Raw genomic sequence first — 15,668 nt, forward strand, 5'->3', positions numbered from 1 at the left:
GCACATAATCCCCTAATTCCATATCTCTGTGATTCCCAATGTGTGGATCTATGGAATTCTAATGAGATTCCCTGATCTATACAGGCATCAAATAGTGACTATTAATAGAGAAAATAATCTGATTCTCAAATATGTCTTAAGTGTTGTTAAATGCTATTATGATTCATGAAACGTATTTCATTTGACAGTCCAACTGATTCATAGAGTTGCATCATTTTGTCCAAGCCATAAATATGTAAATGAACCATGATTATCACATAGGGATGCATGAGTGTTATTAGTGTTTAAAAGAGGCTCTCAGGGATGCATGAGTGTTATTAGTGTTTTTGAAAACACTGATTTTTTGAAAACAGTGAAAACTTTGCACTTTAACTTCTTATGGTATTTACTAGTTTTCACAATGTAGATTTGGGATGCCTTTTTGTTTCTTTCGCATTGTCTAGCATAATGCTGTGTATTGAATCAAATACGCAGCTAACAAATGGATATGCCCAAATCACATTTCGAATGACCTTGAATTTACATTGCCCTGTGGTAATTCTTAGGCCAGTTCCTAGCACTTGCCTGTGGGTAGAAGGACAAAAAAAAACATTCAACTGATAATTTTACTTGAATGTGAGAAGGCTGGAGAGAAGCCATTTGTAATCTGTCCATTAACAACAACATGTTACCTTCTCTCTTTTAGATGGGAATGTGGTGGAGCCTGACATGTCTGCGGGGTTTTGCCCAGATCACAAGGCAGCCATGGTTTTGTTCCTTGACAGGGTCTATGGCATTGAGGTTCAAGATTTCCTCCTCCATCTTCTCGAGGTTGGCTTTCTGCCTGATCTCCGGGCTGCTGCTTCTTTAGATACGGTAATGATTTTAACAATGAACATTCTCAATTCCTGACATGTCCTCCTCTGGCCTCTTCTCCATAGATGTATTCATTCGTTTATGTATTGTCACCAAATGTCTATTGAGTACCAATTATATTTTTAGGCAGGCAGTGGGTAAACATAAAATGAAATAGACTGTATCCTAAGGAATTCATTGAACAGTGGAGAGCACTTACAACCTCAGGATTAAGATAAGAATTCTGATCAGGTACCACGGAAGATAGTAAGTTCATATAACCCTAATTTGGAAGGTTGGCTGAAACAATCATGCTTCTCGATGAAAGCAGTTACAGTATTAAGAATATTTAATGGACACTGTTGAGTTGTGCCAATAACAGTATCATCCTTATAATACTTATAAGGATACTATATTATAATATAATATCATCATTATAACATAATGTCATCATTACAATATAGTATCATCATTGTAATATAATATCATCATTATAATATCATCATTGCAATATAATATCATTATAACATAATATCATCATTATAATATCATCATTATAATATAATATCATCATTACAATATAATATCATCATTATAATATATCATCATTATAATATTTAAAGCATAGATAAGGCTGTAATATTCCCCGTGCCTCCTGTGGCCCGCACTGAGAATCTGTCATTCCTGGTGTAAATACTCTCTTGTTTGAAGCATTGTAGAGTAAGCTGAAGCTCTAAATGTCATTTCGATAGTTATAATGCCTCCTTTTCTCAATTAAGTGGGTCTTTTTGATTCCAGAGAAAACCAGATCTTGAGGTGGTAACAGCTTTTTCATGAAAGTCTTGAGAGGAGACTCCTAAAAATACACTGAATTTTCTTTTTTCTTTGTTGGGGGTGTTCACATGTAATTCTGAACCTAATAGGATAGTCGAGAACACAAGAAGACAATGAACCTTTGACTGTCGATTCTGACAGACGGGAGCAAAACTGTAAACGTTATTAAGTAGAATTATGGAAGAATTTTTGAACATGAGATTTGTTATGGGAATAAGCTTCTTTCTCTTTTTCCTCCCCTAGTAAAGTACTCACATTCTTGGATATCATTAGTGTCTTCAACTCACACTCATCTTACCATTGATATTTTATTATAGAATGTGAGCCTCTTGGGCTTCTTGAGGAGGTAGAGATCACTATTGACATCACTTCATTTTTATCTATTTGTGAGCAATCGAAAGTTGATTGTTACTAGTGGTAAAAAAAAAAAAAATCACATGGACCACATTTAAAGGTATAACTGAAGAATACATCTTCACTTTTCATATACTGGAACACCTTGGATTGCAAGTAACTTGTTCTATGAGTGTTCTGCAAGACGAGCAAACATTTCTAATGAGTTTTAACTTGATCAGTGAGCGATGTCTTCTAATACGAGTCACACATGACGCCAGACGTCACAGGATCCCAACTGAGCCAATGGGTCTTGAAATTTGGTTTGACATATGAGTGCCTTGGATTACAAGCATGTTTCCAGAATGAATTATGCTCACAAACCCAGGTTTCACTGTATTTGTCATTTTCTAGATAATGAAATTACATGTCAACATGTTCATCCCTTTGAGAGTTGTCTACTGCCAAACACAAATGACTTTCTACTCTCACGATTTCTTTTTAGGCTGCTTTGAGTGCCACAGACATGGCCCTGGCCCTCAATCGGTACCTTTGCACAGCCGTGTTGCCTTTATTAACAAGATGTGCCCCTCTTTTCGCGGGCACAGAACACCACGCTTCTCTCATTGACTCGTTACTGCACACTGTGTACAGACTTTCGAAGGGCTGCTCACTTACCAAAGCTCAGCGGGATTCCATAGAAGTTTGTTTGCTCTCTATTTGTGGGTAAGTGGGAAGCCAACTCCGAATCCAGTTTCTTCTCCTTTAAGGAAGAGCATTTACTATATGGCCCTTGACAAATAGTTACGAATTTTGGAAACAATTTCTGTATCAAAAAATTAATTCACTTTAGGTAGTCCCCTCTACCCAAGGTCTGAGTCTTATCAGAGCACCCATGCTCCTCGTCAAGTTCTGGAGTGTTCCTCCAAGCCTCTCTAGGGTATCTGGCCATTGGATATAATGCTGGATCAATTTTACTATTCTGGATGTTGGTGGGTAGGGTGACTGTGTGAGGAGTCTCTGGCCGCCGTAGTGTAAGATTAATAGATTCTCCCCTTTTGACTATGTGTGATGATTTTAACTCCTTTTCCAGAAGAGAAAAGAAAAAAGGGACTTCTTAAATATATAAAAAATGATATAGTATATTATTAAAGCATTACTTATGTGTGGCAATCATGAAGGCTGACTTTATTTCCTCCAGCCTAGAAAACCACTTCCTGTAAATGGAAGTGTTCAAATGTCTTACTGTGAAAACCAGAGCATACCTTCTCCTGTTGGAGTTCTGACAGCTAACATGACAATTTCTCAAGCCCCCTAGCTGGGGTGATGGCTCCTTTCTGATTTCAAGAGCGGGTGAAAGCATGTGGCTTGGCAGTCCACTGATGAAGAAAAGTTTGCACTCACAGTAAAGTGTATGTATGGCTTAGAAGCCAGATGGGACTGAAGGAGGTGAAAAATTAGGAGGTTCTGTCTGTAGCTCCCCTGACCCTCAAATTCTGTAAAAATGAAATCAAAATACCTACCTCATAGAGTTTATCTAAATATTAAACAAGGTGAAACATTCAGGATGACCCCACATAGTAGATGTTCACTGTATGTTGATTTTTGTTCCCTTCCACCTCTGGCAAAATTTGTCTCAGCCTTTTTTTTCTCCCTCCTGTTCGGATACTTCTTCTTCTTTTTGCTTCTAATTCAATCACTGAAGACCATTCCCACCCAGTAGAGTGGAGAAAGAAGTATTTCTGGAGGAAGGGTCTCAGGAAGCATTAGGGTCTGCCACTGTGAATGGTGGGAAGGTGAAGGAGGAGAAAAGAGGGCCATCTCTAAGGAATGCTCTTCAGATCTAGGGAGTAGAGATGAGTTGGGATGTAACCTTTTATATAGTTGTGTAGCCTTTTGTTGATCTTTGGATTGGGGCACCTAATTAACCACCATCTGAAGAGAGGTTCTTGGCATATATAATTTAGTCTAATGAACTATTTACTTAGTTTAGACACATTTCCCTTCATTATTTAAATGAACTTTGTTCCACCAGCCAATTGAGACCTTCTATGATGCAGCACTTGCTCCGAAGATTAGTGTTTGATGTCCCATTATTAAATGAACATGCGAAGATGCCTCTTAAGGTAAGGATAGGAAATGTTTGTAGTTAGTTGATTACTGAGTCCTCTGACTTTGCTCCTCTTACAATATGTACAGCTCTTAGAAACGCCATGTTTGATTTTTGACAAGGAAATTTTCTTCCAGTTCTTGAAAAGGGACATATAAATTTGAGAAATGTGTATATCACAATAAAATAAGTAATAAAAGATTGTAGAATTTCCAAGATTGATTTCCTTTAGGTGAATGGAAATAGAAATCACTGGGAAAAAAGATGGGCAACAAGGAAACGATGCACACTTAGTATCGTTAAGTCTGGAAAACATGGTGGTAGATATGGCCTAAAATCTTAGCAACCTCAAGGGATAAAGAGCAGGCTTTTGAAACATTTTCTAAGTTGGTAATTTCATGACAGTTTCCAAGTGTAATTTCATAGAGTTCAAAGACAACTTCTGTATATAGTTAGAGTTTGTCACCAAGTATGGAAAAATCACTGACACTTTCTCTGCCCAGCTTCATTATTCTGTTCATGAATGATCTAGTCTCATAGTGTCTTACTGACCTGGGAATGTTTTTCTGTCATCTAGTATCTCAGTCAAGACTTAGCATTAGAATATTCGATGTGTCCTAGTACGTCTAATAGCATGGTCTATGGGTGGAGGTCATAGTCACGTAATGGACTGTTTTATAGGGAACCACTCTGCACTGTCATCTGGTAAGCATCGTTTTTCCTTGTGGCCATCCAGTAACAGTGGTGGAAAAAGAAGTTTGAGATATTAATACGTCTATTTTTGAACTGCTGTTACTCTGACCATCCCTAGATATTTAGCAAATACAATCTTTCTCCATGAAAAATTGATTTTGGTTTAATAAATTTATATAAATTAATTAATTATGTAAAATAAATTGTATCCTTGCCCCCAATCCCATTTTTACATTTTTTATCATCTAGAGACCCTTTGCCATGCAAAATTTTCTTGATATAAATGAGCTGGAAGGTACCTGAAAAAAAGAGATAGTATTACTTTATGTGATAAACTCTTTTACCTTATAGATATTTCTAAGTTAATCCAAACACATTAGATCTCAATATTTCATCATTTGAGATTTCTAAATTGTATGTGTGTGTATTTTGTAATTGAAGGGGAGACCATAATAGAAGTATCTCTGTAGTAAGAGATGTCATTTTTTGTTTGTTTTTTAAGTTTTTTTATTTTTAAAAAATATTTTTAAATGTTTATTTATTTTTGAGAGATAGAGCACAAGCAGGGGAGGGGCAGAGAGAGAGGAAGACACAAAATCCGAAGTAGGTTCCAGGCTCCTAGCTGTCAGCCCAGAGCCCGATGCAGGGCTTGAACTCACAGGCCATGAGATCATGACCTGAACCAAAGTCGGACTCTTAACCGACTGAGCCACCCAGGCACCCCTTAAGTTTTGTTTTGTTTTTTTTTTTTTTAGAAAGAGAGAGCACATGCAGGAGAGGGGCAGAGGGAGACACAGAGAATCTTAAGGACGCTCCATACCCAGCATCGAGCCCACTACAGGGCTCAATCCCATGACCCTAGGATCATGACCTGAGCCGAAATTAAGAGTTGGCCACTCAACCAACTGAGCCACCCAGGTGCCCCAACATGTAGTTTGTTTTAATAACAATAATCCTTATCAATCTGTTTCCCTTCTCAGTTACAGAAAAGAGTCCAAAAACTTATTGTTGATTCATAAAGATCATTTCATTAATTCAGCAAGTAGTTGTGAATATTTGTTAGTTTATATATCAAAAATGAACTATCCAAAGAGCTGCCAAATAATTTGAAGATTCTATCCTTGTCTTTAAATTCAGTTTAGTCCTAAACAAACAAAATATGCATAGATGAAAATGTAAGAAGCAACATAGATACTCGGAAAGATAATACGTCACATCCATAACCACCAGAGAAATATAGATAAGGAGATTACTGAAATGGAGTAGTTTGGGATGTTCAAGCTTGAAGCAAAACCTGAAGTGTGGTGATTAAGGATTGGCAAAAGGAAGCAAAAATATTGAGAGGTAGATTTCCCTTAGAATGTACATTTCTGGTGCTGTATCCTAGAGATATTTACTTGTGCCTCTGGGTTACCCTGAGGTCAATCCTGTCACTAAGTGTAGATGTGCACATCCAGGGGATGGTGATTCATGAAACTGTGAGTAAATGATACCATCTAATATATAGGACTCAAGGATACATTAGTAACCAAACACTCTCATAAAGACTACTGTTCTAGATGGTTTGTTCGTAAACCTGGGTATTTGGTCCTCATACTGTGATTAGTGTTAGATTTTAAAGAGGCATAGTATAGTATTCTCCAGAAGAATTCATAGGAGATTGAGCAGTTTTGACCTTATTACTTGGCCTTTGGGTCAAGTCACATGGGTGGAAATGGGAAAAATCCAAATGGTACCTTTAAGTCATCACTTTTGTAATTAATTGTTTCCTCACATAGTTGCTGACAAATCATTATGAAAGATGCTGGAAATATTACTGCCTGCCTGGAGGGTGGGGGAACTTCGGAGCTGCCTCAGAAGAAGAACTTCATTTATCAAGAAAGTTGTTTTGGGGCATTTTTGACGCCCTGTCTCAAAAGGTGATTCAATATTTTGTGGGCTTTGTGTGACAAAATAATTTAAAAGTTGTAAATATTCCTAGTAGAATATCATCTTTACTTATTAAGACTTGTGTAGGTTTTTTTTTCATTTTTCTAACATACAAATTTTGAGAATGTAATTGATACCGAGCTTTCATAATTATTATGGTAGCATGGCCCTTGTGACCATAACACCATCAGAATTTAAAATGGCTAAGCATTTTAGGCAATTATGAACATGGTTGAGTTTTGGTGCATTTAAAAAAAATGTTTATTTTTGAGAGAGAGAGAGAGAGAGAGAGAGAGAGAGCGCGCACACACAAGCACGAGAGGGGCAGAGAGAGAGGGAGATAGAGGGTCCAAAGTGGGCTCTGTACTGAGACCCGAGAGCCTTATGCGGAACTCAGACTCACAGACTGTGAGATCATGACCTGAGCTGAAATCAAGAATTGGCCACTTAACCGACTGAGCCACCCAGGCGCTCCAAGTTTTGGCGCATTTGGACTTACCTGGACTCAAACCCTCCCTAGTCACCCTGATCTTAAAACCTGACAAAATCTTATCACATATAAAAATATGCAGCCTCATAAAATTATAATATTCCAGTGGCCTTCCTGACTTTTCCCACTTTGCTGCCATGGAGATTAAAGTCACTCCATTCAGTGTTGCTTTCTATATGTGACATTCCCTAACACCTGGCGTATTTATAACGGATAGTTCAGATATTTTCAGAAGGCTGGAAGGGGATAGTATTTCGGAGAAAAATCAGAACAGCATGCTTTGTATGCTTCTGCTGAAGTTATTAATCGAAATCAGCTTGAATTCCCAGGTGGACATTATTAGACAACCAGAGCAGGATATCCAGAAGTTTGCTACATAATAGAGTCAAGTTCATCTGTGATTACAGTTGGAAGCTACATCTTGATGCTTTCTGTTACCGAATTATAAATGTTGAAGGTATTTTTAGAGGAACTTAACAGCATTAATTTAAAATTCAACACTTGAAGTGAGATAATTTTTAAATAATTATTATTTTCTACTTTTTGAAACATCTATAAATACTGGGGTGCCTGGGTGACTCAGTCAGTTGAGCGTCCAACTTCAGCTCAGGTCATGATCTCACAGTTTGTGAGTTCGAGCCCCACATGGAGCTCTCTGCTGTCAGTGTAGAGCCCGCTTCAGATCCTCTGCACCTCCCCTGCTCACACTCTCTCGCTCAAAATAATAATAAACTTTAAAAAATTAAAAATTCATAAATATAAATTTAATTAGTTATGTGATTAATATACAAATACCTCTTCCCAGGAATTTTGACTGTGCATATTCCCTATAGAATTTCTTTCTCGGTTTAGAATTTTATTTTTCATACCTTTGTATATGATACAGATCAGTTAAAATTTCTTACTCTCTGGAATGTTCCTTTATTTTTCAAGTATAGCCTTTATAATATGGTATGGCGGTATTCTATAGTTATGCTTTTCATCTACTGAATTTATGTTTCAGTTGTAAAGACATGTTATACATTTAGAATATCCAAGTATATTTCATTTCAAATATTGGAGAAAACCTCTTAGAGAAGCAGAGTTTTTATTCTTCTTAAGCAGCAACTCAGTAACTCTGACTTCAGCCCGTCTCATGTTTGATGGGATTTCAGGCTACATATACTTTCCATTTGCTAGAGAAAGAGTCTGCGAGGGAGTTACGTTAGCCTGGGAGTAATTCCGATCTTTTCTGACAGCGCTGTGCCAGCCACAGCGATCATTCTGACAATTTTTGCTCAACAGTAACCCAGGCTTTTGGTGTTTTGTTTTGGTCCTCCATTTCTTCCCAGAAATATGAACAAGAACTTTTCAAACTGGCACTGCCTTGCCTGAGTGCCGTTGCGGGAGCTTTGCCTCCAGACTACATGGAGTCAAATTATGTCAGTATGATGGAAAAACAGTCATCAATGGATTCTGAAGGGAACTTTAACCCACAACCTGTTGATACCTCAAAGTATGGACTCTTTCTATTGCAGCAGATTTTTATTGTAAATGATGTGTGAAGTCTGAAATTGAATAAGGTACTAATGTGAACTTTCTCTAATCCATGCCCCCTTTGAATTGGTATCCTTTTGGTAGGGGTCCCTTTACTTGACAGAATGAACAGTGGTGATAATAATGATGTCAGAAGTAGATATAATAATAATGTCAGAAGTAGATAACGATGTACCTTCTAGGCTACGTCACATAACCCGGATTCTGTGTGTGTGACCACATGATAGTATCTACGGTAATGAGAATCAAGAAAGGATATCAGCTACATTTGTAGCTGAAAATTTACCCCAAGTGTTTATTAATTGCAGCCAGCCTCTGTAGCGCATCTTTGACTGGGGGTGATCCCGGCAGGGCAGAGCTGTTCTGTCAGCTGCAGAGAGTCACCGCTACATGTCAGCAACGTCTAAGGGGTAGCACCTGGTGTTCAGCATCATAAAGCACAGCATGAGATTCCAGGGAATATCAAATGAGAATATTTGTGGAAAATGTAGCATGCTGTTAGAATGCAACGTGACAGCCTTAACCACAGATCAAATGTTCCGTCACATAAAACTGCTTACCCGTACTTAGTTGCGTAAATTGTTTTTACAAATGGGATGTCTCAGTACTTGAGGTGTTTGGAGTCTCAGCATTTTTGTTGTTACTGTCTTTGAGTAGGACCATGGTTTCCCATTTGCGAGGAAAGCTGACTCTTCATGCCACATTATCTTATCGATTCCTTGGTGACTCCGCAAGATTATGGTGTTAGCAAGGCAGTCAGTGGTAGTTCTCATCCACGGCATCCGAATTTGCTTGGGAGTTCAACTTTCAGGCTTCTGGGTGGCCCCCCAGCTGGTTTAGCTTCCATAACAGATCAAAAATTCAACCCAAGTGGTATGCCATTAGTTTGATAATGCCTTAAATTTGCATGTTTGGTATTTGATGACAGTCCCGTGAGAAAAGACTCTACCCCCCAGTATTTGGCTTATGTGATTGATCCTTTGTTTCTCTTCCAATGTAAGTAAACCAAAATATCACATATTCAGTTCCTACATGGGTAAGTTTGTGGTTTGCTAACGTGATATAATCCACGATTTTAAAATAACATCAGAACATGTGGTGGTCTTGGTGTTGATTAATTAGATCTAACTGATTAACAGCTGTTGGGCATGTGTATTCATTTACCTAGGCTTACCCCTTTGGGGCCTTCTTACCAGAGTAGGTTTACTTAGTGATATCAATCATTGCTACATCTTTGTGATTTTTATATATTGTTTCTTAAGTATTTCTGGGTCATATAGTTCAATTCCTGACTGATAACATTGTTGCACAAGAACAGTAAACCATCTCACTATGCTAGGTTTTATTTAGAAGTCAGTTATCAATGGTAATTGTGTTATTAAGTTATATGCATGAGTGAATGGAATTATATATATATTTGATTTTCCGTTCATTGATCTATTTGATATTCCCAAGTCTCATAGTTGGACTTGGTCATCAGTTGCATGCACTTATCATCTGTTGAAGAGATCATATATTAATTAAATATGAAAGGAATCGAGAATAAATGTTATCAAGATCACAGAGCATGAGTAGTTACTTTTCGCTATAGTCCATATTAATAGTAGAATGTTATATGTAGACCATAAAATTTAAAATCATTAACACATCTCTAGTTGTATGACATTAATTTAAAATTTTAGTACATTGAAAAAGTGTCACCGGTCAGATTTCAGGAGATCTTTTACCTACTTATAGTTGTTGCAGAAGAGACTTAGGTCAAAAAGGGAGAATAACTTAAAAGAATGAATATGGAAGGGAAGTATGTCTTTAAGCTCATTAAATCTAACCATATCTTGATTCAGGTTTAAAAAAATTTTTTTTGTATGATTGATTATCCTCGTCTTGCAATATATTTTAATTATATATAATTTTTAATATATACAACTTCTATGAAGACATAAGTTATGAATTAATACAAGATGAGCAGATAAGAACATTACTGGCTTGATTTATATATTATTCCTGCACTAGGGAAAAGCAATACTATGTTAAAATGATTTTTTAACAGTTATGCATCAAGTGGGATTTAAGCAATCATAAGCTGTGAGTAAATTACTGGTATGATTTCCCATAAATCCTGTAAAAATCAAGCTTTTTTTCTTTATTTTTCTCATAGCATTACAATTCCTGAGAAGTTGGAATACTTCATTAACAAATATGCTGAACATTCTCATGACAAATGGTCAATGGACAAGGTAAAAGCCAGAGTATCACATTCTCATTCAGTACTGAATGTACCCAATGAGTGGCCACCACCCAAATATTTCTGACCATGACTATTTTCTACCTTAAAGTGAGAGCTGTATCTAGATTAATAAAGAATATTTAATTACGATTTGCTAATACAGTATTTGGTTCTGCCATTAATACGTGTAATCCAATATGAATGAGAATATCTGTTTATCAAAAGCACAGTTTTAGGAATAAAAATTCTATTAGTGAAATAATAAATACAGTTTCTAAACACATATTGTTTGTGAGATAATCATCATCAGGGGCTTTAGGAAGAAAAGGTGACTGTATGTCAGAAATCTTTTAAAGAAACTTTCGCTTCAAGAGTAATTTTATATTAGAGAAATCTTGAAATTATTAATCGGAAATAGTGATTGTTTATACCTTCCAGTCTTCTGTAATAGGTCTTACTGCTAAGTAGATCTGCAGGTCGCTAAAAATAAACTGCATGGCAAGTTGACATATTTTATTTGGATTGTCAGAAAAATGCAAGCTGATGAGTTAAGTGACACATGTCCTACATATCATGAAATTCTCTAAAAGGAACCTTATGGCTGTGTAGTCACATTATGTTGAGCCTGGTTAAACTTGAGAGATGTGAAATAGATTTGTCAGAGAAATTGAGCTGAGATGATGCAGGAATCTAAAAGAAGCATGTACTGTTGGCGAAGTGAAAATCAAACATCAAAGGTTCCGAGGTGTTTGTGTTTATGGAGCAGCTCTGTATCATTGTTAGACTTTATATTAAATTTCCGTTCTTGCCTTCGCCAATCAGTCCCTTTCTCCTAAGAAACCCTCTTTTTGTTTTGATGAACGTGTGGTTCTTTGTTCACTAATTTATTTACTAGGTGAGTCAGTCCGAGATAAGTGTCTGTTTTATGTAAAGACTCTATTAGGTACCAAGCTGGTGGTGATGGAGAGGAAATTTACAAGAAGGCTGTCCTGAGCTGTTGCAGTCTAGTTACTCAGATTCCATGGGCAGATATGAAATGAGATAGGGAAATGGTGACACGTACAGAACTGCAAGGGCAAAATCATGTGGAACGAACATGTTGAGAGTTAATTGAATACTGGAGTGGACCAAACAGTTAGCGTTATTCAGAGAAGCTTCCCAATAAAAACAGCACACTCCGGTTTTCCTGCTTGAGCGAGCATTTCTCATACACATCTCAGATGGAGGGTCTCGAGATGTCGCAGAATCAACATCATGGGGGCCGCGCACCCCGTAGTTTGCTCAGCGGGGGAGTGCTTACTGACATAACTATAGACCTGGATCTGTTCAGGGTGTGTTTAATCTTTGGTTAGAAAGATTTGTTCTCGGTAATTATTCAAAATAATATTGGTTAGGATGGAAATCTTTATATTGACTTATGCTGGGTGGAATTCAAACCTTAGCCCATATCTTGATTTATTTTTATTTTACTAGTACACACTTCAACACATACATACCTACATTCTCAAAAATTAATGCATGTAAAATAATTTTGATTTTTTTTAAGTTGGCAAATGGATGGATTTATGGAGAAATATATTCAGACTCGTCTAAAGTTCAGCCGTTAATGAAGCCATATAAACTATTATCTGAAAAGGTGAGGTTTCTTTCTTTTTTATACAGTTTCAATTTATTTTGAATTTTTTTCTTTATTATGTAATTTCTTATTAAAATGTTTTCTTTCTTTACATATGCTTTTTAAAAAACCTTTATTTAAAGGTTGCAATTTTTAATTTTAATCTTTTGTCTTTTTTTCTCTATTCCTATTTCTATCAGCATTTAATAGGTTCTTCTCTACTTAATATTCTTCTGTTCCTTTTTGATATTTTTTCCTCCCCAATATTTTTAAGGTCTTTAGAAAATATTCTTATGTGCTAAGGAGTTTCTTGATGAGGGATAAAGAAGTAATATTTACAATGATTATTACTTATAATTTTTCATGTATTTTACTTCTTTGGGGGGGAAATCAATATCTTGACAAATGAAGTGAAAAGGACTTTTTTAGTTTTGTGCTTATGGAGGAAGAGTTTTTCTCATCTGTGTATTCAGATGGTAGAAAAGCCTGCACTTATGGTTCATATAATCTGGCACTGTTTCTCCTTTTTTAGTTTCTCCTTTTTTAGTTAAAGTATCAGAAGCTGGGAAACTAAAGAAAACTACCTCCAATGAAATAATAAGCTGAAATCCCTCTTTGTAGCATTAGCCAAATTAGATCTCAGCTCACCCGGTGCTTTTCAGAATTTTTACTTTACTTTTTCATTTCTAAATAAATAATGCCAGTCTTCTTTTTTTTTAAGTGAAGTGAAGGTAGTCTATTTCAGATTTTTTATTTGGATTCCATGCACCTCCCTTTTTTTTTCCTCTTCCTTTTTGTCTCTAGGAAAAAGAAATTTATCGCTGGCCAATCAAAGAATCTTTAAAAACCATGCTGGCGTGGGGTTGGAGGGTTGAGAGAACACGGGAGGGAGACAGCATGGCCCTCTACAACCGTTCTCGTCGTATTTCTCAGACAAGCCAGGTAAGAACACATCGGTGAATGCGCAGCTTATGTTGTTTCACAATCATTTGAATGTTTTATTTAATTAGTGGGTTTTCCAAAACAAATAATTGGAAAATTACGAAGACTAACAGAATGTTTAGAAGAGGAAAAACCATGTTTCTTTTTAAGTGAAGTTAAGTCTTGGTTAAAACTGGAGTTTATCAGGTGATGCTTCTCCTGGTTAGTCTCTAAAGGAGTGCCCAATGGTGAGGTCTTGACGTTTTACTGATGAAGCCTTACGTACAGTGAGATTGTCTGCAGAGTTCTCTTCTTTCGAGAAAGAACTGAAGGTTGGTTTCTTAGGGAACAGTGGGATCGTCAGACAGTGATCCTGATCTAGAACCCACACGAATGGTCCACACAGTGAGCTTGACCACCTGTCCGCTTTTCAAAGGCAATATATGCAACCATACAGGCAGAGCAAGAATTCAGAGACGGGCACCTGCGTGGCTCAGTCGGTTAAGCGTCCTACTTCAGCTCCGGTCATGATCTCATGGTTCATGAGTTCACGCCCCGCATCAGGCTCCGTGCTGACCGTGCAGAACCTGCTATGGATTCTCTATCTCCCTCTCTCTCTGCACCTCCCCTGCTCACACCCTATCTCTCTCTCAAAAATAAATAAATAGACATAAAAAAAAAAAAAAAAAAAGAATTCAGAGAGCACCTTGCTAGTGGGTCACATCAAGGAAATCCAGTCAACTTAGCAAGGTGCTGGCTGTGGGGCGTCAGTGCTCAAGATGCGGCACAGCCTCAGCCTGAAGAACCTGGAGTTCAAGGTGGGGAGCACCTTTCATCTCTCCTGGGAGCCAAACCTGTCATTTCCCTTTACCAGACTGCTAGGGCTACTGTGTTCGGTTCGCACAAAATATCATGGGCATTATTGCCTTTTTTTTAAGAGAAAATAAGGGCATTCATAGCATGCGTTTCCCATGTTTCATATTTGAGATAGATTGAGTTCTGATTTGGGCATGTTGTACATTAAATTCTCTTAAGTAAGTATCATGTGGGTGGAAGCCGTAAAGGCATATCTTACCTTTTTATCATGTACGCACACATTTCTGACTAGGTTACATGTTGTTTTAATCTGTTTCAGCACATACTGAGCACAAACCCTCCGGTAGATGATAGGAACATGAAGATGATAAGGGCCAAAGACTCACAACGTGGTGTCAGAGACAGGCAGGTTAGACCTACTTCAACGTAGTGCAGGAAGTTTTCGCCTCGTGGTGTATACCAGGTGCTGCAGAGTGCAGAGGGTGGAATTATTCTTTTTTCCCCTCTAAATTGGACAGGAAATCCAAAAAAAATTACTATCTAATGGGGGTGATTTAAGCTGTGCCCAGAACAAGAAGGTAGATTCTCCCACTGCCCGTAATAGCAAGACTGTGTCCCCTGACTTAAAATTGTATGTGTTGTATTTATTCCCTGTCTTCCTTACTCCTTGCTTATCTCGTAATATTGTTCTCTGGGGACTTTAAGCTCTCGATAGATTCTATCAACCGAGACTCATAGAACCATGTCTTAGGTCTTACTGGTTTTAGAGGGACGTCATACATGTGTGACATGTGATGTGCCCTGTTATATCTCCTGTGTGATTTCAGTATGCCAGAGGCACAGTGCATAGATGAAGGACGAAATATCTGGAGGTAGACCGAGACTTTTTAGAAATGTACCACCAGGCATGTTACTTGATCTGTTTGAGTAAATGTTAACACCCCCATTTTTTTTTTCTTTTTAGTAAATGATAACTCTTATTGTTACTGCTGTTATTTAAATATTTTTAATGCCAGAGAGCATTTCATGGTAGATAAGAGTGTTTTTGCGTTTGTAGTGCTTTGACCTATTAGTAGTAAAGAAAGAATATTTTTCTCAGTATCAGAAATGGAGAGCAAATTCCAGTCGATGCCACCAATATATTTATAATCTTATCATTACTTTTATTCAAAGATTCTTTAAGCAGAAAGCAACATTACTTGAAATGTTAAAATATATTATTCCTTAATCACTAATCTTATAGTTCTGTCATCTTTTTCAGGTATCATCTTGCCAAGCTTTTTAATGTCTTTTCTTTTCTCTCCATTGCTGGTTTCCCATAAAGCTTATA

The 15,668-nt window shown here is 37.1% G+C and overlaps 1 protein-coding gene across 7 annotated transcripts in view; it reads left to right on the forward strand.

The window, feature by feature from the left end:
- RYR2 (ryanodine receptor 2) overlaps window positions 1-15,668 on the forward strand; it is a 749,501-nt gene that overhangs the window by 553,287 nt on the left and 180,546 nt on the right. For all 7 annotated transcript variants that reach the window (XM_053207799.1, XM_053207801.1, XM_053207802.1 and 4 more), the window contains 8 exons: window positions 686-855; window positions 2,507-2,727; window positions 4,037-4,127; window positions 6,583-6,723; window positions 8,555-8,718; window positions 10,918-10,996; window positions 12,533-12,622; window positions 13,406-13,543. In XM_053207799.1, coding sequence (XP_053063774.1) covers window positions 686-855; window positions 2,507-2,727; window positions 4,037-4,127; window positions 6,583-6,723; window positions 8,555-8,718; window positions 10,918-10,996; window positions 12,533-12,622; window positions 13,406-13,543 — 1,094 coding nt within the window. The remainder of the gene's footprint in view (window positions 1-685; window positions 856-2,506; window positions 2,728-4,036; window positions 4,128-6,582; window positions 6,724-8,554; window positions 8,719-10,917; window positions 10,997-12,532; window positions 12,623-13,405; window positions 13,544-15,668) is intronic.

Source organism: Acinonyx jubatus, chromosome D2, assembly GCF_027475565.1.
Source record: "Acinonyx jubatus isolate Ajub_Pintada_27869175 chromosome D2, VMU_Ajub_asm_v1.0, whole genome shotgun sequence".
Lineage (NCBI taxonomy): Eukaryota > Metazoa > Chordata > Mammalia > Carnivora > Felidae > Acinonyx > Acinonyx jubatus.